The sequence below is a fragment of the Nematostella vectensis genome, chromosome 6 (assembly GCF_932526225.1).
Source record: "Nematostella vectensis chromosome 6, jaNemVect1.1, whole genome shotgun sequence".
In the NCBI taxonomy this organism is placed as follows: domain Eukaryota; kingdom Metazoa; phylum Cnidaria; class Anthozoa; order Actiniaria; family Edwardsiidae; genus Nematostella; species Nematostella vectensis.
The window spans coordinates 11,050,034-11,073,895 of NC_064039.1; the positions used below are offsets into that span (position 1 = coordinate 11,050,034).

Consider the following 23,862-nt stretch of genomic DNA (forward strand, 5'->3'; position numbering starts at 1 on the left):
TTTTATTTGTTCCAATGTTAATTGCAACATTTGGTTTAATCTATTTTCTCGTGCTTTCATACATGATTTATGTACAGATGCTGGATAAAAAATATGGAAGACTGACACAAAGAAAGATCTAGAGACAAGAAAAATAGTTGTCCGTGGGAGTCTGGGTACTAACCGCCATTTTCAAAGTTCCAACACCAACCAAACAAGCATTCTTACTCCCCACTATTATCCGTCAGAATGGATTCAACTGAATACTCTTTTGAGATGAATATGGAGAAGAAGCGCCTCGAAACTTTCAAGGATTGGCCTTTTAACCATATGGACTGCAAATGTACGGCAGAAAAGGTTTGTTCAAAGAGTTCTTATTCGTGTTCGGTTCTAGCTTGCTGTTTTCAAGCGTTTCATGGTTTCTTGAAATCCTCATTCGTTGTTGCTGTATTGCTAGATGGCTGCGGCTGGCTTCTATCACTGTGAGACAGATGATGATCCCGATGTAGCAAGGTGCTTTGTATGCTTCAAGGAGCTCGATGGCTGGGAACCCGAAGATGATCCGTGGTATGTATAACTTATTTTAAGTTACATCTTCATCTAGATGTAAAGTACCAGTAGATGTGAAGTTTTTTTTAGAACTTCTTTATAAGTTCCATCTTGAACACTGTTAGTAATACTTGGTTATCATACTAAGAAGCTGCCAATATTTTTAATTCATTAAAGGCTATAGCTATAAATGTGTCGCCCATTTGGTAACATGGGAAAGAACAAGCTTTTCAGACTGAAATGGGATCTGAAATGATATTAGAGAGTGGAGCTTTTTTATCATTTTTTGGGACTCACCTTTGATATACAGGCCCGTACCCAGGGTTTTTATTGGGGGGGGGGGGGGGTGCGGAATCTGAAAAAGGTGACCTAATTTTTCCAGGGGGGAGGGGGAGGGAGGGAGTTCTCTGATAAAAATCTGACCACCCCCCCCCCAAAAAAAAGGATTTTTTTATGCCTTTGCAGTATCTCCATGGGACGTTTATTGTCGGAATGGCTACATACCAGAGAGATCTTTCTTATGCTTTATAGTTTTTTCTTTAAATAGCATGTCTATTGAGAACCAAAAGTGGACCTTTCGACCGTTTGTGTGTTCGCACCCCTTGCACTCCCCCTGGGTACGGGCTAGATAGATAGATAGATAGATAGATAGACTTTATTTAAGACAGGCTGATATATTATTTACTAGGAAGGGTGATCAGTGCCCTCCCTCTGATACAGTCTCTATTTATTAAAATCCACATTTTTTCCCATTCCTAGGCAGGAGCACAAGAAACACTCGCCTAAATGTGAGTTTGTCAAACTGAACAAATCCTCAAATGAAATAACAGTGCAGCAATTTCTTGAGCTTGAAGCAAATCGTCAAGCTAACCGAATGGTAAGTGAAAGAAATTAGAGCTACAGGGCCAGTTCTTAGAAAGCAGGTTAGCCCTAACCCAGGGATAAATACGGCTATCTTTGATATTTGATTGTATAAAAAGGCCATTCATCCCCGGGTTAGAGTTAACCTGCTTTCTTAGGAACCTGGCCCAGAAGGGCTAATGCTCAAAACATCAGCAATACAACTCTGTTTTTACAGAGGCATAAAACATATAGGGTGTATAGCATAGTCTGTCAACCCCCATCTACCATGAATCAAAAAAGTCTACACTATATTACACCATACAACAGTTGAATTATATATAAGCTTGAGGCACAAGGGCACATAGCATAATCTGTCATGTCATCCATCATGTGTGCAATTAATGGATACATTTTATTTAGCTAAACTAACAATTTACCCCTTTCAAATTATGTCTGCATGATAGATAATGATAGTGTATAGCACAAGGCTATCTTCCACTTTCACGGGCTATCACATGTGTATCTGAATGACGAAATATATCATCAACTACCATGCATACTTTCAAATTACATAAAATTATTGTTACACTCCATGATGAGAGTTTGTTATTGTGGGCTTTCAAGTGCTTATGAGAATTACAATTTTAATTGACTACCAAAGATCATTTGAAAGGACTTTAAAGTGTTCAATTGCATCATTTGATTCTATTCCAGAGAAAATATGTTGATGCAAATCTAAAGGATTTTGAGCACATGCGTGACCAAGCAAGAGAAGAAATGATGAAACTTGTTCCTGAGCCCTGAAAGTTTTTTTTTTGTAAATATAATAATAGACATAATAGACATATGATCTTTCCGTCTTTAACACTCTTTGTTAATGTATCATTTACTTGTGTAAAATAAACTTTGAATATAACAGAAGTTAGAACTGGTAGTTTTGAGCAAGCAACAGTGTGCATCTATGTCTGTCTGGTAGAGATTAAAGGGGATTAGTGGGAGCTTTAATATGGCAAACACTTCTTGATGTGGCAAGCTAAGAAAACATGATTCAACACATGCATTCTGAAAAAAAAAAAAGGCAAACCTTTCTGGCTATCAGAGCCTAAAGGAGAAAACTTACTGGGAAACATGTTTTCACTTTTTGATGGGGCAAGCTAAAAAAACATGACGCAAAAAAAAATTGGGGGGGTTCTATAAAGGGGGGGCACCCAAAAAAATGTTTACAATGAAAGGGGAGCTCTGAAATTTAAAGGTGTCTTGAGTAAAAATCTTCCCTCTCCCCCTCTGGATGTAATTAATGAACACTCCCTTAGAGCCTAAGCCTAACTTACTGGAAAACATGTTTTCCTCCTATGAATCTCCTCTTGCCTATTTTTCATTTTTATGGTTTTACCAAGTTCACTCCGACCAAAACCATTCACAAGGTTTGTTCTAGATTTCTTTGAACCTGATTTGGGGCACAAACTTTTCGGAGGTGTCTACGACTCAAACACGAAGACGACCCTTCTAAAATTATGAAAATATGATTGAGCAAATTACAATCAATTCTTAGCCTTTTTGTGTTATCGATAAGAGGCAATTATTGAGCACTCTGTGAAGTTAGAAAAAAAGAAGACTGTAATAACGCACTTTGCGATAAAAAAAGGCTAACGCATTTTTTAATTAACCAGAGTTTCAATTTCTTGCGCACTTATAATTGAATTGACGTACTTCGTGAGTACTTCCAATTATGACGTCACAGACTATTTGAATTACGAGTGTGACTTCTGATCTACCCGTAAAAATGTGAAGCCTACCCCCGTGAAAAGGCAATGGCTACGGACACGGTTCTAAACACCACCATCCATACTCTCCAGGATCTGCGACACCTTCCAGGGTGAGTCAAAGGGCTTTCTTCCACCATGCAAATCATGAATGCAGAGTGCGCGTGCAAAGAATTTGTTTTTAGAACTAACAAAGATGTTTTGCGTCTCACTTCTTGAATATGAATATACTCTTTTTCATAAATATATTATTTTTTAAGATCATTGCTCTAAAACATTCTGCCGGGAATTTCTCTTTAAATGAATACCAGCCTTGGTCAAAAAAAGTGTAGGGTTCTAACCGTCCGACAAAAATAAAATATCTGTGCGCGCGTATTTTTTGCTCGATACAGGCCAGGGGTGGAGCTGAAGAAAATGTATTTATCTCGAGCTGTTTCGGTAAATGTAGAAAACAAAAAAAAGGAGTGGATTGGCACTTACCTTACAAAATACAGAACTTACTTTCTATTCCATCTTTTTTTTTTATCTTACAGAAAGCGCCAATGTACCAGAAGAATAAGTCTCTTTGTAGGGGCGGATACAGGGGGGTGGATATACACCCCCTTTTTGAGTAAAAAAAATCGAAAAGTCACATTGTTTGAAGAAAATGAATGTCTGAGGGACGGGAGGTACTGTCCATTTTCCTTCGCCTGCTTGACTTTGCTGACGCGACAAATCTAATTCAGCATGAAGAATTGTAAGATCTATAATAAAGCGACATATCAAGAACCACTGGATTAGTAATAGGCCGTCTATCCGGCCATTATCCACTCCCTGCTTTGACATATTTTTTTATTTACTTCTCAGTGTACGGATGCCACTGACCCAATACCTTTTATTTTTTCTTATTCAGGTACGCAGGCTTCAGGCCCCAGCAACAATGGCGCTACGGGGACACATTCGGTAACGATACGGCGAAATACTTCCAAGACAAACGTACTGCCCAACTCAAAAGGAGCACGGCACAGGCGCCTGGTACCGAGTGGGACGCGAAGATCGCATTTCCTACCGTCTACTCGAACGACCCTAAGCTTGTAGTCGGAGCACGCACTAGGGAGAGAGACCGCTGGCTCTCCAGACCGCAGTATCAGCTGTTTAACCGCCATGACAGGGACTGGGAGATTCATGACTTTGATAAGGTAGGATAATGGCGAAATATAGATAGCTAAATTCGGAGTTCTTTGCTTATTTCGCCCGCCTCTCTCTTTTATCGAGAATGTCCTGTGGCACGAAGGAAAATGGACCGTACCTTCCGTCCCTCAGACATTTATTTTCTTCAAACAAAGAGACTTTTCGATTTTTTTTATACTCAAAAAGGGGGGGTGGATATCCACCCACCCCCCTGAAGAAAAAGAAATAGTGTTAAAGGTTGGTCAGGGGCGGATACAGGGGGGGGGATTGGGTGGATATTCACCCCCCCTTTTTGAGTAAAAAAATTGAAAAGTCTCTTTGTTTGAAGAAAATAAATGTTTGAGGGACGGAAGGTACGGTCCATTTTCCTTCGCTTGCTTGTCTTTGATGACGCGACAAATTCAGCGTGAAGTATCGTAAGATCTATGTAGTGACCTACCAAGAACCACTAGATCAGTTATAAGCCGTCTATCCGGCGATCACCCACCCCCCATTTAGAAATCCTGGATCCGCCCCTGGTTGGTTCTCACTTGGTTCTCACTGGAACGCATTATTGAATTATTAATTGAATTTATGGAAATATTGAAATCCTTTTTTTGAATCCTTTTTTTCCATATATTTATGCCTGCGCATCCCTTAGCCTGATATTGGTCAAACTAAAGTAAATGAACCTAAATGAAAGAGCATAGTCGATTCACCAGAAAGCTTTCATTGATTTGAAATGAAACACGCTGCAAAGGCAACGTAACTGGTGAACCTAAGCGGCCAGTCTCTACTGTTGAAACTAAACCAAACACGGTCGGGTGTATGCCACCATTTTTTAAAGCTTTTGGTTTACATTTAAGAAAGCACAGGAGCACCGCAGGTACTTGATGGATCAAAGCGGTACTGTACCTAGAGTGGCTTACTTCGTGATGCCGTGTAAATGCGACGTCCTACCAAGTATCAACAGGTATCGACTCGTTAGGAGGGTGGGTAAACGGACAAACCACGGCCAAACGCCTCACCGCATTGCTGCTTTTATCGTTAGTGAATGAGTGTCAGTCGTGCACTAGCCAAAAGCACTAAAATCTTTACTGTGAAGCTTTGGCGCTCAATGGTACCCAGGGGCGGTCGAGGGAAAATTGGGCCTCTGAAATGTCACAAAGGGGTACCTTTCAATAACGTTAAAGAATGCACTACGTTGTTATTGTTTGCATTTTGAAAAAGAAAAAAAAAACTTGGAAATAACCATCCACAAATAAACCCTAATACTTTAAGTAAAACTATTTGACTAAAATTATCTCATACTTGCTTGAATAGGCCATTCCAGCATAACTTTGCGCGCGCATAACCATAGAAACCTACCTCAACTACCAGAATGCAGTGCGCGTCTTTTTAAGATTACATCAAACGAAGCGCGCGCTGCATGCCGGTAGTTGATGTAGGTTTCCATGGTGAGTGTGCGCGCATGCTTAGAGGTGGAGTGGCCTATTAGCCGATGGAAACAATGGCTGTTTTGTGTGGCTAAGTTATGTGTGGGAGCGTATAGCGGCGTGCTAGACCTTCTTACGAAATATGCTTTTTGTTCAATCGATGAGGGTACTCAGGGCAAAAAGCATGGTACGGTAGAACCACGACCGAATAAATTAGTAACGCAATCTCTCCATCTCTCTCAGGGAACTGAGCGAACAAGAGCGAGTGACAATATGTTGTCCCTTGTGCGGCAGAAAGGCCCCTCCGGGCACAAGGAACATCAGGGCCCATATTCAAGGCCACCATCTAATCCCACCTAAACACAACCCTCCTAAGTCAACGTGGCGAGATCGACGATTTCGCGATTTTTACTTCGAACAGCGCTAAGCCTCGGGGTTCACCCGCATGCGGGCGAGCAATTATAGGTGAATAGTTGGCAAAACAGTGAAAACATGCTACGGTTAATATAAAGTTTATAATTTACTATGGTGTCTGTTGGCTTAACCAGACCGAATACTCGTAGCAACATTGTTACACCCTCCATACATCGTCCTGACTTGACTCGATAAATAGAATAATCGTCCATAAGCGAAAGTGTTTTATTCTAACCAAATAACACCATTGGCATCATTATCGTCGGAATCCGAATCCATGACGATTCCCTTCTGGCTTTTACTCGTTTTTCTCTTCGCTTGGAACTCGCTGTGGTTGGAATAATCCGTGGAGTTATCGACCGCTTTCCTCTTGGTAGATTTAGTTTTTTTAGATGCTTCCTTTGTGCTTCCTGGTGATGATGCATCGCTGTTTGTTGATCTCGGGTTTGTCCTGTCTTTTTGTGCCGTTTTCCCCTAAAAAACACATTTGTTAATAAACACATCGTTTTAACACATTGTCTCATAATTTCATCTTCATGATCACGATTTGGATACCAAATCTTAGGGGCCAAATACCGTGAGTATTTCATATCAGAATTTAAAAATAAGCAGTCTCTTTTTTAGCCCCCTACTGTCTCAAATAAACCCCATCTAAAAAAAGAGCTCACTCACACTATCCGCTTGCGTCAGTTTCCTACCAATGGTGTCAAGCCTGATGACTGGCCATATACTTTATGTAAGTCATCGATTCTGTGGCAGAGAGAGCAGTTCTAAATACCTTAGATAGGCGGCCCCCTCCACGCGCAAGCTCCAAACTCATGGCCTTCCCTCTTGACAGCATACCAGCATTAGCACCCTTAACAATGTAACTGATGGTCGAGTAGGGTGTAAAGTGAAACTCCTCCCTCAAGACACCCTCTACCACTAGGTGCACCACCACCCTCTCACACTCACTGGGGGTCAAAGAGGGTGCTGACACGCCCCTGACACGCAGTGACACCGCGCCACGCCCACACCAGGCATCTACGAGTTTGTTCGCGGTGACCCGGTCACCTGCAGCTTTTGCTTGTTCAAGGATCTTTAGTAGATCTGAGGCGTACTGGGTGATGTCGTGTAGCTCATTAAGACCTGGAAACAATCAATTCATTCCCTTTTTTGCTCAGCTACAATTTGGACGATTTTCCTTTTACTCTCTGTGTACTGTTATACAGTCAATTGAAAGCTATATTTTAAGAGATTTCAAGAAATGTGTGACACGTAAGCTCATTTACTTCTAAACAGGCCAAAACCAATGTGATAACTACCCGCGTGCTTAAAGAATTCATAAATGAAAATAAACACAATATACTAAGTCTAACAAATAGAAAATATGCATCTAAGTATTGGGACAAAAACAAATGCAAAATTATGTATGTGTTTTTAATTCTGCTATAACTTGGTGCATTGATATGACAGAGCAGTACACCAAGTGATTTCAAGCGCAAACATTCATTTGCGAAATGGATCAACAGTTTTGGCGGTGATTGTAGCTCCCCTCGTCCTTACCTCTCTCATCGTCTCTCCTTGAGCAGTTATCGCACATCTGCTTGCACTGGGCGGGGTCCCACCCTTCTCCAAAGTGCCGTCCAATCAGAGTGCGCCTACAAACACCCTGTTGCTGGCAGTACCTCACTATTCCATACAGATTTTGTAGGCCTGAAACAAGATAGACAAGGAGAGTGATAATTCCATCAAAAATTGATGGAAGACCCAATAGTGATTACAAATGTGTGTCAGTTGAGGTAGTAGTTTTGTTAATGCAGGTAACAGCATGTGGATCCAGGATTTTGTGAGGAGGGAGGAGAAGGCACTGACCTGAGGGATAGGCGAACTAATATACTATAAAAATAACATATGGCGACTGTGCTAGATTTGAATACTGTTACCACATAAATGCTTTCAGCACAAAAGCCATCTTTTTGAAAAGAAAAGCAAAGATGAAATAGAACATCTTGGTAAATTTGTAAATATGCGATATAAAATGTGTTTGGTCAATATAAAGGCTGGCTTAGACAGTACATTTTAGTTGTATGCGACACCTCTAAAACTCAAGTCGAAGAGTGTAAATCAGCCCTCAACTCCGCTACGATGCTTGACTTCAAAGGTTGTATGTTTAATTCAGGGTTAAGACATGTCATAGGCGGGTCGCATATGACCAAACCATGCAGTCTGAATCAGCCTTTAAACATTTTGCAATTCTTTCAAGGGTGTACTGGAGGATTTGAGCCTTTGAATGTGATTAGCACACTTGTAGAATTAGCCTTGCTTTGCCCTTTGTTATCATATCCTGAACACACCCTTAAGAACTAGAATCCCCTTTACCTGTCTGTTCAGTAAATACCATGGTGGAATGCCTGAATATGTCAAATGGTCTGTAAAACACGATACAGGAAGCACGCTTCTCGTCCCGCCCCGCCCTGCCACTCTCCTGATAGTAGTTCTCCATGGATTTACTGAAGCTGTGGTGAATAACAAACCGCACATTGGATTTGTCAATCCCCATACCAAAGGCCACAGTAGCAACAACAACCTGGAAAATAAGATAACAGGTTTAGTACTGTAAAATGTAGCCGCAGAGCCATAGCAAGCCACGAAAGATTGGGGGTACACAATACAGAAACATAAAGAAAATATTGGGGGGCAAAGCCACGTCCCTTTCCTTATAATTTTAAAAATATTGGGGGGGGCACATTCCCCAAGTGCCCCACCCCCTGATACAGCTCTGAGGCACAGAATAAACGTCATACAAGTATCTATGACGGTGTTTATGGATACACAAGAAAGTCAATCATTTCACAGTCACTCATTCATACAAGTATCTATGACGGTGTTTATGGAAACACAAGAAAGTCAATCATTTCACAGTCATTCATTCATACAAGTATCTATGACAGTGTTTATGGAAACACAAGAAAGTCAATCATTTAACAGTCATTCATTCATATAAGTATCTATGACGGTATTTATGGATACAAAAGAAAGTCAATCCTTTCACAGTCACTCATTCATACAAGTATCTATGACGTTGTTTATGGATACACAAGAAAGTCAATCATTTCACAGTCACTCATTCATACAAGTATCTATGACGGTGTTATGGATACACAAGAAAGTCAATCATTTCACAGTCACTTATTGATACAAGTATCTATGACAGTGTTTATGGATACACACGAAAGTCAATCATTTCACAGTCACTTATTGATACAAGTATCTATGACGGTGTTTATGGATACACAAGAAATTCAATCATTTCACAGTCACTCGTTCAGTGGTGAAGGGTCCCTGAAAGTTTTTGACAGTTTTTTTTTGTACTTTACAAAAATTAAATTTTTGTGTTTTATAATGAATACCGACTTGTAGTTTATTAGTTGTCCATGCCATGTGCACTTGACTGCGACTTTCTGGTGGCATATCGGCATGGTAACAGGCAGCCTTGATTCCTCTGGATGACATCTCTATGGCAACTTGCTCTGCATCCTTTCTTGAGAAGCAGTATATGATGCCCGAATCTCCAGAGAACCTCTTAGTAATTAACTGATGAATAGTGCTCATAAATGCACTGTTTGTGGTGGGCTTTGACTGAACCTGGAAAAAATACAAGAAAATTATTTACCCTTACATACTGGAGATTGGTTTTCCTTTGAAACTGTACTTCTGTTCAGCATTTTTTTCTTGACAGAAACAGGAATATAGAGTATTTTGACTCAGTATTTTGACTCCTGTACAAGCCACTACCCTGGGGGGTGCAGGGGGTGCTAACAACCCCCCCCCCCCCCCACATAGACCGATGGTCCTTTTTCGGTTCTCAATAGATGTGCTATTTTTAGACAAAACCATAAAGCATAAGCTAGATCACTCTGGTATGTATTCAAATCCGACAATAAACATCACAAGGAGATACTGCGAAGGCATAAAAAAATCCCTTTTTGTTTTTTCGGGGGTGCTCAGTTTTAATTAGAGAACTCACTCCCTTCCCAAGAATAATCCTGGGTCAGGGCCTGCTGTATTTTGCGAGTCCGATGCTTACATCTCTAATTTGCATTTTGATTACTACAGCCCCCCACCCCCTCCTCCCTCCATGATCCTGATTTCCTGTTTATTGTACATACACGGAGGCTGTAGGACTGATTTTGAATATTCCAAAAAAAACAGCTCTAATTTTTATTCTAAGCTATAAAGATTCACCTTTTAGTAGACTTATAACACAACACACTTTATGTTACCTACCTCATAGAAAAGGTTTGGTCTGTTAAATGATGCTTTGAGGAGAAGACAGTCTGCATGAAGCCCTAGAATCTTCTTTACATCCTCTATGACTTTAGTCGTGGCTGTAGCGGTGAGTCCCAGGATAGGTACCCCAGGATATTGTCTTTTGAGTATACCAAGTATCTTATAATCAGGTCTAAAGTCATGACCCCACTGGCTTGTACAGTGAACCTCGTCTATCACAATCCTGGAAAGCAGACCAGCTAAAAATGTAGACAAAACATTTTAGAGGGGAGCAGCAGCAAGGGTATTTTTTTTTTCTAGGCTGGGCTACCAGTTTTGAAATTTTAGTTTCATAGCTCAAATTTCTAGGCACACAGAATCTGTGTTTTGTTGGTATTGCACTATAGACCTTTAGAAACACTAACAAAGTTCCTCATATCAGTTAGTTGACTTATACATGTATTGCAGGTATAACACTTTCATTCCATGAATTTAGCTATCTGCATCAAATAGGAATACAGTCTAAGGCAGCAAATACTTAGCAGATACTCAGCCTTATTCCTCTTTGCAGATTTAGATCTCCAACAAAAATGCCATGACAGCCATATTCCTTCACACCATTTTGAAGACAAATGCACAGAGCCTAGCTTTCATTTCTGATATCAGCACTAGTCCTGGGCTCGCCAAGCAATAGCAAAAATGGGCTATTGTGTTTGATATTAATGCTTGCTTGTTACCTTATTGAATTTGTATTTTTAAAAGTCTACTCACAAACACAACCATTTGGTCGCTATTTAGTATTTTAGCTAACTTTGACCCCTTGGTTGCACTTAAAAGCCTGTTACTCCTTTATTTTGTAGTCTTTGGTCACATGGATAATATCTACAGTACATAAAGCTTACACTCATATGATTTCTCAAGCTTCGCCATGAATCTCTTGCTCTTTGCAATCTTCTCTGGTGTAACATACAGCATTTTGAGATCAGATTTCTTATCCACAATGGATGCATGTACAGAGTTCACTTCTTCTCTTGTGCTACTCGCATTTAGCAGTGCTGCTTTTATTCCAAGCCTCTTCAAAGCCCATAGCTGATCCTCCATTAATGAAACCAGAGGAGAAACAACCAGAGTTAATCCTTTAGAAACAACGGCGGGTAGTTGAAAACAAAGGCTCTTCCCACCTCCTGTGGGCATGATGAGGATACAATCAACACCAGACATAGTTGCATTGATACATTCTAGCTGCAGGTGACGAAATGTGTCTATTTTGAACACGTTTTTCAAAGCCGCCTCGACCTCTTGAGACCACGAAAACGCCGTTGAAGACCAATCCGATCCTTGCGCGCAAGCAACATTTGAAGAGAAAGAAAGAAGAACTGAGTCATTTGAGTTGGATAAGGCAATCACTTCTAGTTCTTGTTTGCGAGAAAGAAGAAATTGTTGCCGTTCTAGCAAGCTTTCTATTTGCACCTCAATGTCTTGTAATTCTTCTGAAATTTCTTGTAGTTCTTTCACGGTATCCATATGAAAATAACACTGCGGCGAAAAATTAGCCTCAAAATCCAGCGAAAACTAATCTACATATTGAACATTCATATCTTTTTGTCGTATAATTTTTTATGAACGATCGTCTTTTCTCTCACTTTGTCCGCCATTTTACCTTTAGCTGACCAGAAATGAGCCTGCGCTGTAGGTAGCTTTCGTTCGTTTCAGGTATCCCGAGAGAGAGACGGAATTTTCATAGGCGAAAAAATGCAAACCTAGAAAGTTACCAACAATATATAAAAAGTTAAACGTTCGATTAAATTAAGCGGCTTATTTGGAAATACCTGGGCTATCGTGGAAGCTTCTTTCTTTTCTATTTGTGGAAGCTTTTTTTTCTTTCCGCTTCCAATGTAATCACAAATGCGCTGATTTTACAAATGGCCAATGATAGCAGAATGTCCAGAGAGGGGGGGGGGGGGGGGGGGTGAATAACTTGTTCACTTTTTGTTATTCGAGAATTTGTTATACAATGGGATTAAATCTCTATCGTTTTTTGTATTTTCAGGGGTAATTTTTGATTCTGGGGTATTTTTAAGTTAGCAAATTTTGGTGTGTAGGTTTTTTTTAGGAGTATATTTCCAACTTTCCCGACAAGCATCTCTATCACTTTTACCCCGAAGACTACTGGCCCACTGAAACAGGTGAAAACCGTTTCTTATTTTGCGCAAAATTTTGCTTGAGTACACCGTGGGGTTCTTTGTGTACCATTTCCGGGGAGAATATTAAGAATGATATCATAGTTTTTACCAAGAGAGCTTACTTAATATTGTCGACGATTCTACTTTTCAGAAATTAAAATTAAAACTATTTTCATCAGCGTTGACAAATACAACCTTTTTGTTGTTTCTTGTTTTTTTAAATAAAGGCCGGGATTCATTAACACTGAAATTTAAAGAACATTTTCAGCCAAGCGGCCAAGCCAAGTTTCTCATTGTGATGAATTCTTACTAGCTAAACGATCATTTAGTAACATGTACAGCACAGTCTATTCAATTTTGTTCTTAGTTCTGTTCACTCTTGGGAGATTGAGATTTAAACCAGTTGAATTAAACTACCATTAAACTGGTAAGTGCTGGTGTGAATGTGGTATAAGACCAAGTGTAGTATTTGTTCTTATCAGCTTGATAACGCTGCTAATTGAGTAGCATTTTTTGGAAGCCTCTACTGCCTCTCACCACTGGGTTCCGGGTTCAATCCCCGGTTCCGACTTGAGTTGAGTTAGTTGGTCTCGCCTTTGCTTCGATGGTTTTAATCCGGGTTCTCCGGTTCCCCCCTCCACAAAACCAACAATTTTGATCCAAGCTGTGATCCGTGGTCAGACATGAGTTGTATGGCGGTTGCCTGAGGCACCTTTCTATGCCCTCAATTCGGCCACGTCTGAATCTTAGCTTCCAAATGTATTTTATATATAAAAATAAGAATGGCCCAGCTTCAAAAGAAAATTAGACGTTCTTTTAAAAAAAGAGTGTACAGGTGTATTTGACTGTGGTTGACAGTGGTTTTACTTAGCCTTGACTGAGATGAGTCATCACATGAAAATGTCATTTTCCGATAGCCATTGACAAATGCTTATCCTAGAATTCGCAGTAAGGATCACCGGCTAGGTTGTGCCGAGGTGCCCGCTGACTTTATAGAATAAAAAAATGCAAATACTCCACTGAGGGTTTCTATCGACAGTCGCATTCGGAAGACGATAAAAATACCTTGAAAATGAGCGATTGTTAATGTATTGAATAGTATTTTGATAAAAAACGAGACCTGAAATTGAAAATCAAAATCTGCCCAGCTTAAAGAACTCGGTATAATGGACAATCGCTTAAATTATTAGGCCTTGCAGTTATGTTGAATCAAGGCTTAAAAGTTATTTGCTATTTATTTAATCAAGTGATAAGATGTAACCAATTGGTAGTGGAACTATGCACAAATGTTTCAGCAAGGTTAGAAGATCTTCGAACAGCGTCTTCTTTGTTATTGTTTACATTTAAAAATACGTTTTCTTTTTGCGTTAGCCTGCCTCACAGCCGGAAATATCTGCATTATTACCTTCTGCGTATTCGTGGTAGTAACGAGCAAAACCGTGTCCCCCCCCCCCCCCCCCCCCCGCGAACTATTGAGAAAATAATAACTAATTTTAAGGTTGCACCATAGAATAAATGTTCCGTTATTTTCATTTGATACCCATGAAGCACTGCGGGTTACGACACAGATCCTCCGGATGCAACCACATTTGACATAGGTGTATACCAACCTGTGATTGACTCGAATTCTGTCAGAGCATCTGATTGGTCAATACACTAAAATGTTTGAATTTTCGATTGTACCACGTGAGTTACGTAAGTTACAGTACCATTTAAATTCGGTAATAATGCATATTATTTTCCGGCTGCGACACAGACATTGTTGTGTGAAAATATTATATGTCCAGAAGGCCCCACGTATCCTGAAAACGATAAAATCAAATATGTTTCGCGAACGCTTTAATAGTCTTCACGAATGCTATATCTCGGGAAAAAAGCGTCATGTATGTACAGAAAAAGGATTCCAGTAAAGGCCTGGCTAAATTAGGATACATGATATATGGTAGGAGATGTTTTCTAGTTCAGCCAGCCGGAGAAAACTTCATAGCGCACGCTAGATCCAGTAGCTGAGATACAAAAGTTTTTAGTCTCTAATAGTCAAGGAACATTCTCATGTCGCCGGCTACAAACGTTTTTGCAATTTCCCTTAATATAGCGCTAGCTAAAATAGAATCGTTAGAAAACATTTGCTACAGCGATCCATATTTAGTCAGGCCTTAAAAGTTTAGTTATTACTACTTTTGAAGGTCAAGTCATTGAATTCCCCTCCAAGACCGGCATCTTCTTCTAGAATGTTCATGAAAACCGCCATGCTCTCCTCGCTTTGCTGCATGGGACTTTCCATAGACTCGATTGCATGCTGCATACTAATCACCTGCTCAAGCAAGTGAGGTTGTGTCATTTCCGGCATCCCGTACGAACCGCGGGAAAACTTTGCCGACTGCACCGATCCCATGTCGCTTTGAGGGTAGAGAGGCAGTCTCGAGTCGCTCATGGTTGACATGCCAGGGTTCATCATACTGAAGTCGATACTGCTCCCAATGCTTTCAGGACCCGCGCTGTAGCCTCCTGTAACCGAGCCAGTGGTAGAGGACGGCAATGAACTGCCGAGAACCACGGGTTGCCTGTGTATGGAATACCGATATGGGTCTTTGTTAATAAAGTAAAAAACACAGTTGCGAAAAAAAGACACCAGAGTTGGTAAAAAAAGAAAGGAGCAAAGAAAATGTAAAATCTCGAAAGCTTATGCTTCTATGGTCACTGCGCACCTTAAATTTTTTTTTCTTCTTAAGTACCGTAAATAGTTAACTTCCCCTTTTTTCTACCTGTATCCAAATATTCTTTATCTTATTCAAAATAGTGCAAAATAAAAAAATGAAATGAATGAAAATGAGTAAAGAACTACTGATTGTAATGATTGTAAGCTCCCCAGTCTAACTGTCATCCCAACCCTACCCCTGTGCAGTCTGACTGTCATCTCCATTCCCTACCCCTGTGCAGCTGGACTGTCATCCCCACCCCCTACCCCTGTACAGTTGGGCTGTCATTCCCATCCCCTACCCCTGTACAGTTGGACTGTCATCCCTATCCCCTACCCCTGTACAGTTTAATTGTCATCCCCACCCCCTACCCCTGTACAGTTTAATTGTCATCCCCACCCCCTACCCTACTACAGTCTAAATGTCACCCCTAACCCTGTACATTTGGCATACCCATCCCGCCCCTACCCCTCTACAGCCTGACTGTTATCCTGGTATCCACTCCCTTCCCATGTACTGTTGGAATGTGTTGACAATGGTAGGGTAGGGACGTACTGGATGCTCATGGAATGATTGACACCTATCGCTCACCGTTTTGTCGACTGCTCATCAACCTGTGCTTCTTCAGCGAGAAGGATGCCAATCATGGATGGTTTAGGGGTGGACGCCTCCCCATCCTCCGATGAAGGGTACTGAAATGCTCGTCCTTTCTTCCCACCCTTACCTACAGAATATCGAATAGTCAATTATTTAAAATCACTACTGCGCCAGCTATGCGGAATAAATACAATGGTAACTTCGGTTCATCAGTTAGCAACTACCATGGTATATCATGAACTCGGCTCCTAAGAACTATAGTCATGCGTCCTTAGTTCTTCTGTCAAACGAACATCTACGCACAATGCATGGCAGTCATGACTTCTGCAATGTTTGGACAGACTGGGGAGCATGATTTTCTCACCCTGCTGCCTCTGAAGCACCTCCAATAGCTGCTTGACTCCCGGTTTCGAATTCTGCATGGTCATGAGTGTCTGTGGACTCGGGGCTGGAAGGATCGGCCTCTGGCTTGTTGGAGGTACTACCACGGTGTTGCTTTGCGGCGGCAAGTCAAACTCACTGATAAATTAACAGGAAATCAGGGGCTCAAACTCGTGATTTTTACAACACCCACCTGTGCGTTCAGTTTTGGAATTTAGGTCGCACAGCTCAAATTTTAGTTGCACGGGCTCTTCGTTAAAACAGTAGTGCACATCTTCACAGATTTGCAACATACTTGCCCCTGTTCACCGGCTTTGCCGCTCATTTTGTTCAAAACAACATTCCATAATTTCTACCATGCATTCAAATACAAATTTGTGACCAAATTTTTCAGTCGCATTTTGGAGAAATCTAGTCGCACGTTTGGTCGCCAACCTTGAGCCCTGAGAAGCTACCCATACTACCAACAGGCTGTGGGTATAACTGTCAAGAGCGCGTAAAAGAACGGGAGAAAAACGTGCGTCACGATTACTGCAAAACCTCAAATTAATGCAGCTCCTTTTATATGATAACGTTACTCACGTGAGGACATCGTTGGTGCATACAAGAAACTCGATCTCTTTCGTCCATGGATTACGGAACAGAGTTGACCTTGTTCTCAGAGGAATATAGTGACCTGCAATATAAGGAAATTAGTGGGGCTTGTCATGGCTCTTAGGAACAGGAGGGGTGGGGGGTGGGTTGGGGATAAAAACACACGAGGCGATCGACGGCAAAATTAATTTTAACCCTAAGGGATATCACATTAGGTGTGGTCGAAGCAAATTTCTAAACCTAAGAGATAACAAGCACATTTTCAGAATCATCTAGCGCATCTGTTTTCTGACGCTGTCTGAGTGCTGTCACTAGTCTTTGAGTCCAGTTGTTATTGGATAGAATGATCCACTGCCGTGATAACCCCTTAAAGGATAGCAGAATCGGAAGAATCTTTGGGTACACCCAGAGCATAGGGATAGCAGCTGGTACAATTTAATACCACAAAAGGAAGAACGATTAACCCCTTCTACCCCCCCCCCCCCCCCGAGCCTTTAGGTGACATAGAATGATAAAAGGTTCTATAAGAAAAATTTAAACATTTTGAAGTTTTCATACGCCAAAATCGCATATATTGGATAAAAAATGTCTTTCTCTTCAAAGGCCACAAAGGAACGTTTCTTTTAAACCAACAACGAGTTTCAAGCGGTACATATGCAACCGAGGACAAATTTGTTGAACAGTTCAAAGAGAAACCTAGGTTATCCCCTGCGTTCTAAAAAGAAAATAGCGCTTTAGAGTTTGAAAATACCACCCACTTTTCCCCCCTCCACCTGAAACCACTTCCCACCCCCCCACAACCCACACACACTTATGGGACCGCTCCGCCGCCCCTGAAACAGTTAATAAGCATGAAGTAGTAAAACAAGAACTGCTACTTCTTTGTTGTTGTTTTAAAGAATAATTTAATTCTATAATATTTGATCAAAAGTATCTAATTCAAATAAACCGATGGAAATAAATGCTTTGCGTGACTCAGTATTGTTCGAGTGCCTGATTAAAATCATGTGATGGCTTTGCTAGAGAATTCAAAAGGCGGATCCAGGGAAAGTGAATTTGGTGGATTTCTAGCACGTTTTTTTTTACAATTCACGGCTTTCATGTTTATTTTCAGGGAGTGGATATAGGGGGGGGGGGGGGGTGGAGCCCCCCTTCTATCTCTCTCCTTTTGAGTAAAAAGGCTAACATCTTTCGCCAAACTTTAGTCTGGCCCCTCTAATACATCCACTCCTGTTTATTTGTCCTCTTTGTTAAAAGATCTCCACATTCATATATTTTTTATATTGATTTGGATGCATTACCTGATTTACAGAGGAACCTGTAGGAGGATACGGCGGTCTCTCCCTGTAGCGCGCTCTTATGTGACTGTGCCACGATCTCCAGGTCCTCCGGGTGGAAGTAGTCATACCCTGACGTACCAATAACTTCTTGAGGCAAGTAGCCGCATATTGACACAATCCTGTCAAACAACAACAGAAGTAAGAAAGATTGTGATGTTAATTCTCGTGTAAGCAGCGGTGATATCGCTGGCAAAAGGCCCAGCAATTCTGGCGGTCTTTGAACACAATGATGGGTGGCGCTAGAGGAAGATGAGAAAAGTATGATTGAGATCTGGCTATTTCTGTATCAGCAATATTGGTTCTGTTGGCACGAAACTATTGTTTTCGTCGTGAAATCCGGCGCCACATATACCTCTCTTGCCACACTTAGCTCACGCTAGTTTTACAGTAATTACCTCTGGTCCACGTAGATAAACTTTCCGTCGCTTGAATGTCGCGAGGTGAACTGCTTGGCGACATCCGGTCGGGAAAAGTCCGTCATCTCATCGGAAACCTCGACGAGCCTTCCGACGGCCACGAGACAGCTAAGGTTTCGCGCGTCGTTGTCTTCGTCCTCTTCGTCCTCAGAGCCACCAGTCGGCGGCCAAGACTTTAGGTAACCGGTGAAATGAACTAAAAAAAAAAGTTGTTGTTACCTATATTCAAGTGCGACGCCAACAGAAATTACAGCCACGAATACAAGCCATAAATCAACAGGTTCAAAAGGTTATACACATCTCTGAGACAGGGCAGTCGCGTTGACGTTGCGAGTGTTAGCCCTTCGTCAGTAAGCCCTTTTTCAGGCACGTACCCAGGATTGGTTGAGGGGGGTAGGGGGAGGTGTGCGGAGTCAGGTCTCATATGGAAAAAAAGCATAGTATTTGAAGATTCCTTAATAAGAAATGTCCTATTTTTTTTGGCCGCCAGGGGGGGGGGGGGGGGGCATCCTGTACGCGCCTGTTTTTGCTCCGTCTTTTTAAGGCAATTTTAATTCTAAAAGTTACACATAGCACATGTATCTTACCAATCGAGAACTGCTTCTTATCGGAGTTACCAACTTGCTTGGCCTTGCTCTTGCGGTTCATAATGCATGGTTCTGGTGTCGAGTCTGAATCGTCTGCTTTACTTTTCTTGATCTTTACCCCACACTTCATACGGCAAAAGAACGATCTTCGTGCTCCAGAACACATCTGCCCCTGATTCTAGACGATCACAATATCACCAAGTCAGGATTACAAATGAATTGACCATAAGGCAACCAAACAAGACTTCGAGAGCTGAGAGATCGAGTTCTTAGCCTATATAGCTACATGGGATTTTTTGCATCGCCTTAATTTAGCAACCCTCAAAATACATTTAAATGACGTGAAACATAAAACCCCCGTGAAAACAGCGCCAACAATGCTAGCAAAGTCCCGTGAAAACAGCGCCAACATTAATAGCAAAGTCCCGTGAAAACAGCGCCAACATTAATAGCAAAGTCCCGTGAAAACAGCGCCAACATTAATAACAAAGTCCCGTGAAAACAGCGCCAACATTAATAGCAAAGTCCCGTGAAAACAGCGTCGACAATGCTAGCAAAGTCCCGTGAAAACAGCGTCGACAATGCTAGCAAAGTCCCGTGAAAACAGCGCCAACAATGCTAGCAAAGTCCCGTGTAAATAGCCCCAACATTGATAGCAAAACACTTGCGAGACGCTGGCCCAGCAATGTTGGCTCTGTTCGAATGCTGTGCAGAACCAATATTTATTGGTGTGGTGAGCCGAGTGTAATGGCAAGGCTAGGGTTGATGTCGTCGCTGTTTATACGGGGATTAAGTATAGCGATAATAAGACACTCGCAAGACCTTGACTCGAAAGACCTTGACTCGCAAAACCTTGACTCGAAAGACCTTGACTCGCAAGACCTTGACTCGAAAGACCTTGACTCGAAAGACCTTGACTCGCAAGACCTTGACTCGCAAGACCTTGACTCGCAAGACCTTGACTCGAAAGACCTTGACTCGAAAGACCTTGACTCGGAAGACCTTGACTCGCAAGACCTCCCAACAGAAACCATGACAACACTCAAGCCGTGCCCCCACCCAGTGAAGGCGTGGCACCCCCGCCCCAGTTTTCTTTATGACCCTGTATTGTGCCACCTTCAAATATTAAAAGGCCCATTATGGCCATGAGTCTATAGTGAAAATTTATGTGGTGAACGTATGCAACAAATAAAAAAGTCCAAAAGTTTGGTTTTGGCAAAAACACAAAATTAACGAGTTATAAAAATATTTTCCTCTCATAAACACGAAATTCTCACGCCTCACGAAAATTTACTGCATCTATGGTTGCAAGTGACCACAGTGTCACATTAGGTTTTGGAATCACTTCAGTCTGCACAAGTTTGAACAACCAAATAACTTGTTTGAATAATACATTCAGACCCATAGTCAGGGGGGGAGGGGGTTGGGGAGTCCTGAAAAACCCGACTGGAAGGTCAGCTCTAATTAAGGAGATTACAAAGTACAACTACGAAGTAGGATAAGCTACCTAAAAGAAAATGGTCCACTTTATGGGTAAACGAACCCCCCTCCCCCCTGCTCAAAATCCTGACTACTGGCCTGACATTCTTAACACTTATCTATAGTTATATACTTTGTTCGTCTCTATTTTTGGAGAGATGTTGATGTTTTTAGCAGCTTCCTGGGCTTGTCTCTCCTTGGGGGTCCCCTCAAGGGATGACAGCTGGTCCTTGATGGTTGCCACATCTCTAGGATGCACTTGATCATAAAAACTGTTTCCCACTAAATCAAGCTAAAGGTACACAGATCAGAAAATCATTATACCGTTTCATAGTATTAAAATAGCAACTGTTCTAGGTATCAAAGAGTTAGTGGGAGAGAAACTGCAATGAAGAAGAGGGATAAGGGAGACCCATCTTCAAAAAAAAATACAGAAAGGTAGGAGAAACTTGAAAAAATAAGAAGGATATGGGAGATTTCGAGGTCTATGCCTGTGCACCCACACACACCCCTCCTATGTCCCTGAAAGTAGAATTTGTGACCCCCCCCCCCCCCCGCCCCTTTATTCACCCTTGACCTGGACTGGACTGTCTGTCTATCTGTAAACAGGGAAAATCATTTCAATATCAGGGACTGCGAAGAGGGAGGGGCTGGTAGTGCTGAAGCCCTACCACTTTAGGGCTCCAGATATATACTTGTTTGTCTTGGCCAAATTTTTAGCCCTACAACTTTAAAATGGTCTCCCTGGTCCCTGCATTTTTTGCTTGTAAGCACATAGTCTGCTAAACTGGTATGAATACAAAGGGAATAAATTACGAAACAAACCTGTGACAGATAGAGTGAGTTTTGTATAGAATCTGACACATAGAGTATACGCCCCCTGTCACATCCAACTACGAACAAGAAGCCATCAGCTGCTTCAAGCACAAGGTTTTTTAGATCCTCATCAGATAAGAAGGCTGGCTTGTAATTGGTCTCCGTAAAAGGGACGGCTCTACCTGAAAAAGAAATCATATATATCGTTATACCAGTTATGATACCTGTATGGGTTCTTGGCTGGCCCCTTAGTAATGCAGGAGTTTACAATGAAAAAATAGTGTCTCTTGTCTCCAAAGCAAATAAAAAAAATCTAAGGCTTGCCCCCCTGAACAAAGTTTTCTGGCTACAGCCTTGGAGATAATGGATTTAGCTATGATTCAAGGAAATGACAATGTACAAAATCTAAAATATGAAACACTGTCTTTAGCTGCTATTATTGGTTACCTCGCAGAGCCCTCATATGTTGCACAGCCATTCTCAGAACTGTTAACTTATCCAGCTTGCGAGACATTGCATTACACATTGGGATCATTGTAGATAGCTCATTGATGTAAGTGTTCATCTTATCACGGCGCCTTTTCTCAATTTCACTATGGTTCTGCCTATGATTGCAGAATACAGTGATATTTAGTAATACATATTATTCAGGTATTCTAAAGCCATAGCGTATATACCTTTTTTGTTGTTTTCATTTATTGAAAGACTTTTTAGAAAAAAATTTTGAAATAACCATAAAAACAAAGTTTTCATTCCATTTCCAAAATTTGATCGAAAATATCACAATAGGTTCATACAAATTATCTAATAGAAATTGATGCTTTCTCACACATGAAAGTTTTGTAAAGATGACAAATTAGCAGCTGATAAAAAATCTAGTTTTAATAAACTTACTTTATGGCTCCTTTCTGGAATCCTTTGCTATCACCAGAATCTCTGGGGTAAGAAAACTAATAATTGTTAGCACAGAGGCTAGCAGCAATACATAAGTTGGTAGCCCAGGCCCTCATAGTTTCTTCCCAAAGATAAAAGAAATGTCCAACAATCGAACCCCAAAGGTAAAGTCACCCAGTACATTGCTGCTTCTCCATTCTACATATATTAGAAATAAGGTATTATTGAACATATATTGTGATTAAGTATTAATATAGCCAAATTATAATAAATTCAAAAGAAAAAAAATGGAGGAATAAATAACAGGAAAAAGACAATATGCGTTTTTGTATACCCCAAAGTTAAAGCAATATTTTTCTTGACAATTTTCCAAACTGCATTTTCTTAAATGGGTATACCAATAATGAACCCTCCATGCAACAGACCTCAATAAAACAGTCAGCCACCATCAAATGGATCTAATCTTTTAATAAAACATATATTAGTAAAATATCCACTTAGTGGACAACTCCATAGTCTGGACAAAATCCTTTGGTTACCTGAGAGACTCGGCATCTCCGACTTCTGACTGATCACAATCGCTATCATCACTAAAATAGAACCATGCCAACTGTGAGTTTATTCTTAAAATACATGCATGATTGCAAGCCTACACTGTACATATGTGGGTAAACGTTATGTTAATCAATAATATCCGACCAAATTTATTTGTTTAAATAGGTTTTAGTTTATTGGATTAAGTCTGACTTGAGTATGGGTGAATGAAATACATGTGATATCAAATTAATGTCAAACAGGTCAAGTGTTTTGTTTAAACACAAAACCGACAAGTGGTCAAAATAAGACGAAATAATAGCGTCTAACAACGCGTTCCTATATTTCTTATGAATATAAGAAGTGTTGTAGTACATAATACTCCGTACAAAGGTAAGGTTTTGCAAATTAAATATAGCGTGAGTTTGCAAACAGTTGAATGGGTTACCCTTCCGAAAAAGTTTCGTCCAGCAAGTCACGTACAACCACGACCAACAGTAAAACTTGACCGATCTCAATTTACTCATCGCTTGGTGTACGTTGAGCCGGCATTACTTAGGAGCCAATACTTACTCGTGAATAGACTCGTTAAACTTCCGCTTCATGTCCATCGTCGTTTGGTTCGCTCAGGGTCCGCTCGAGTTGTCTTTTCGATTCGATGGCGCGATCGCGAACGTAGGTCACGTCTTCTTCGTATCGAAGAAAATTACGGTTCACCTGTTTAACTTGAGTACCAATAAACAAGGGCAGTATCGCTTTTTAAGCCATGGTTGAACGAAAATATTTAGTCGGAAAGCGGCTTTTTTGGTGCATCAAGCAAAAACCAGACGTCTGTAACTTACAAGCCTGCAACTTTGCACAACAACAGCTGAGGAATCATGGGTAAAACGTCACGTAATTAGTTAGCTCGTGTAGAGACACAGGAAACCCACATATTATCTTCTAGTTTTGGGTCCGC

At 41.0% G+C, this 23,862-nt stretch overlaps 4 protein-coding genes across 4 annotated transcripts; 2 read left to right on the forward strand and 2 right to left on the reverse strand.

Annotated features, from left to right (window-relative positions):
• The first annotated feature begins 62 nt into the window (after positions 1 to 62).
• LOC5503801 (baculoviral IAP repeat-containing protein 5) lies at positions 63 to 2,292 on the forward strand. The gene is made up of 4 exons (XM_001624696.3): positions 63 to 336; positions 437 to 546; positions 1,288 to 1,405; positions 2,086 to 2,292. Exons 1-4 carry the CDS (start codon positions 229 to 231, stop codon positions 2,173 to 2,175), a joined length of 426 nt encoding a protein of 141 aa, XP_001624746.1. The 5' UTR covers positions 63 to 228; the 3' UTR covers positions 2,176 to 2,292.
• Positions 2,293 to 3,096: 804 nt separating this feature from the next.
• Positions 3,097 to 6,347, forward strand: LOC5503785 (protein FAM166C B). The gene is made up of 4 exons (XM_032372023.2): positions 3,097 to 3,247; positions 4,027 to 4,312; positions 5,150 to 5,256; positions 5,963 to 6,347. The coding sequence occupies exons 1-4, from the start codon at positions 3,183 to 3,185 to the stop codon at positions 6,144 to 6,146; spliced, it is 642 nt and encodes a 213-aa protein (XP_032227914.1). The 5' UTR covers positions 3,097 to 3,182; the 3' UTR covers positions 6,147 to 6,347.
• On the reverse strand, positions 6,221 to 12,197 carry LOC5503798 (ATP-dependent DNA helicase Q1). Its single transcript, XM_001624682.3, has 7 exons — positions 11,287 to 12,197; positions 10,403 to 10,644; positions 9,530 to 9,760; positions 8,495 to 8,702; positions 7,679 to 7,828; positions 6,912 to 7,261; positions 6,221 to 6,607 (listed from the first exon to the last, which is right to left on the reverse strand). The coding sequence occupies exons 1-7, from the start codon at positions 11,906 to 11,908 to the stop codon at positions 6,359 to 6,361; spliced, it is 2,052 nt and encodes a 683-aa protein (XP_001624732.3). The 5' UTR covers positions 11,909 to 12,197; the 3' UTR covers positions 6,221 to 6,358.
• Positions 12,198 to 14,389: 2,192 nt separating this feature from the next.
• Positions 14,390 to 23,787, reverse strand: LOC5503805 (protein cycle). Its single transcript, XM_032372025.2, has 13 exons — positions 23,478 to 23,787; positions 22,910 to 22,960; positions 22,371 to 22,412; positions 21,924 to 22,081; positions 21,486 to 21,658; positions 20,794 to 20,952; positions 19,182 to 19,359; positions 18,574 to 18,790; positions 18,140 to 18,297; positions 16,827 to 16,920; positions 16,228 to 16,382; positions 15,858 to 15,990; positions 14,390 to 15,131 (listed from the first exon to the last, which is right to left on the reverse strand). Exons 1-13 carry the CDS (start codon positions 23,513 to 23,515, stop codon positions 14,732 to 14,734), a joined length of 1,956 nt encoding a protein of 651 aa, XP_032227916.2. The 5' UTR covers positions 23,516 to 23,787; the 3' UTR covers positions 14,390 to 14,731.
• Positions 23,788 to 23,862: the final 75 nt, after the last annotated feature.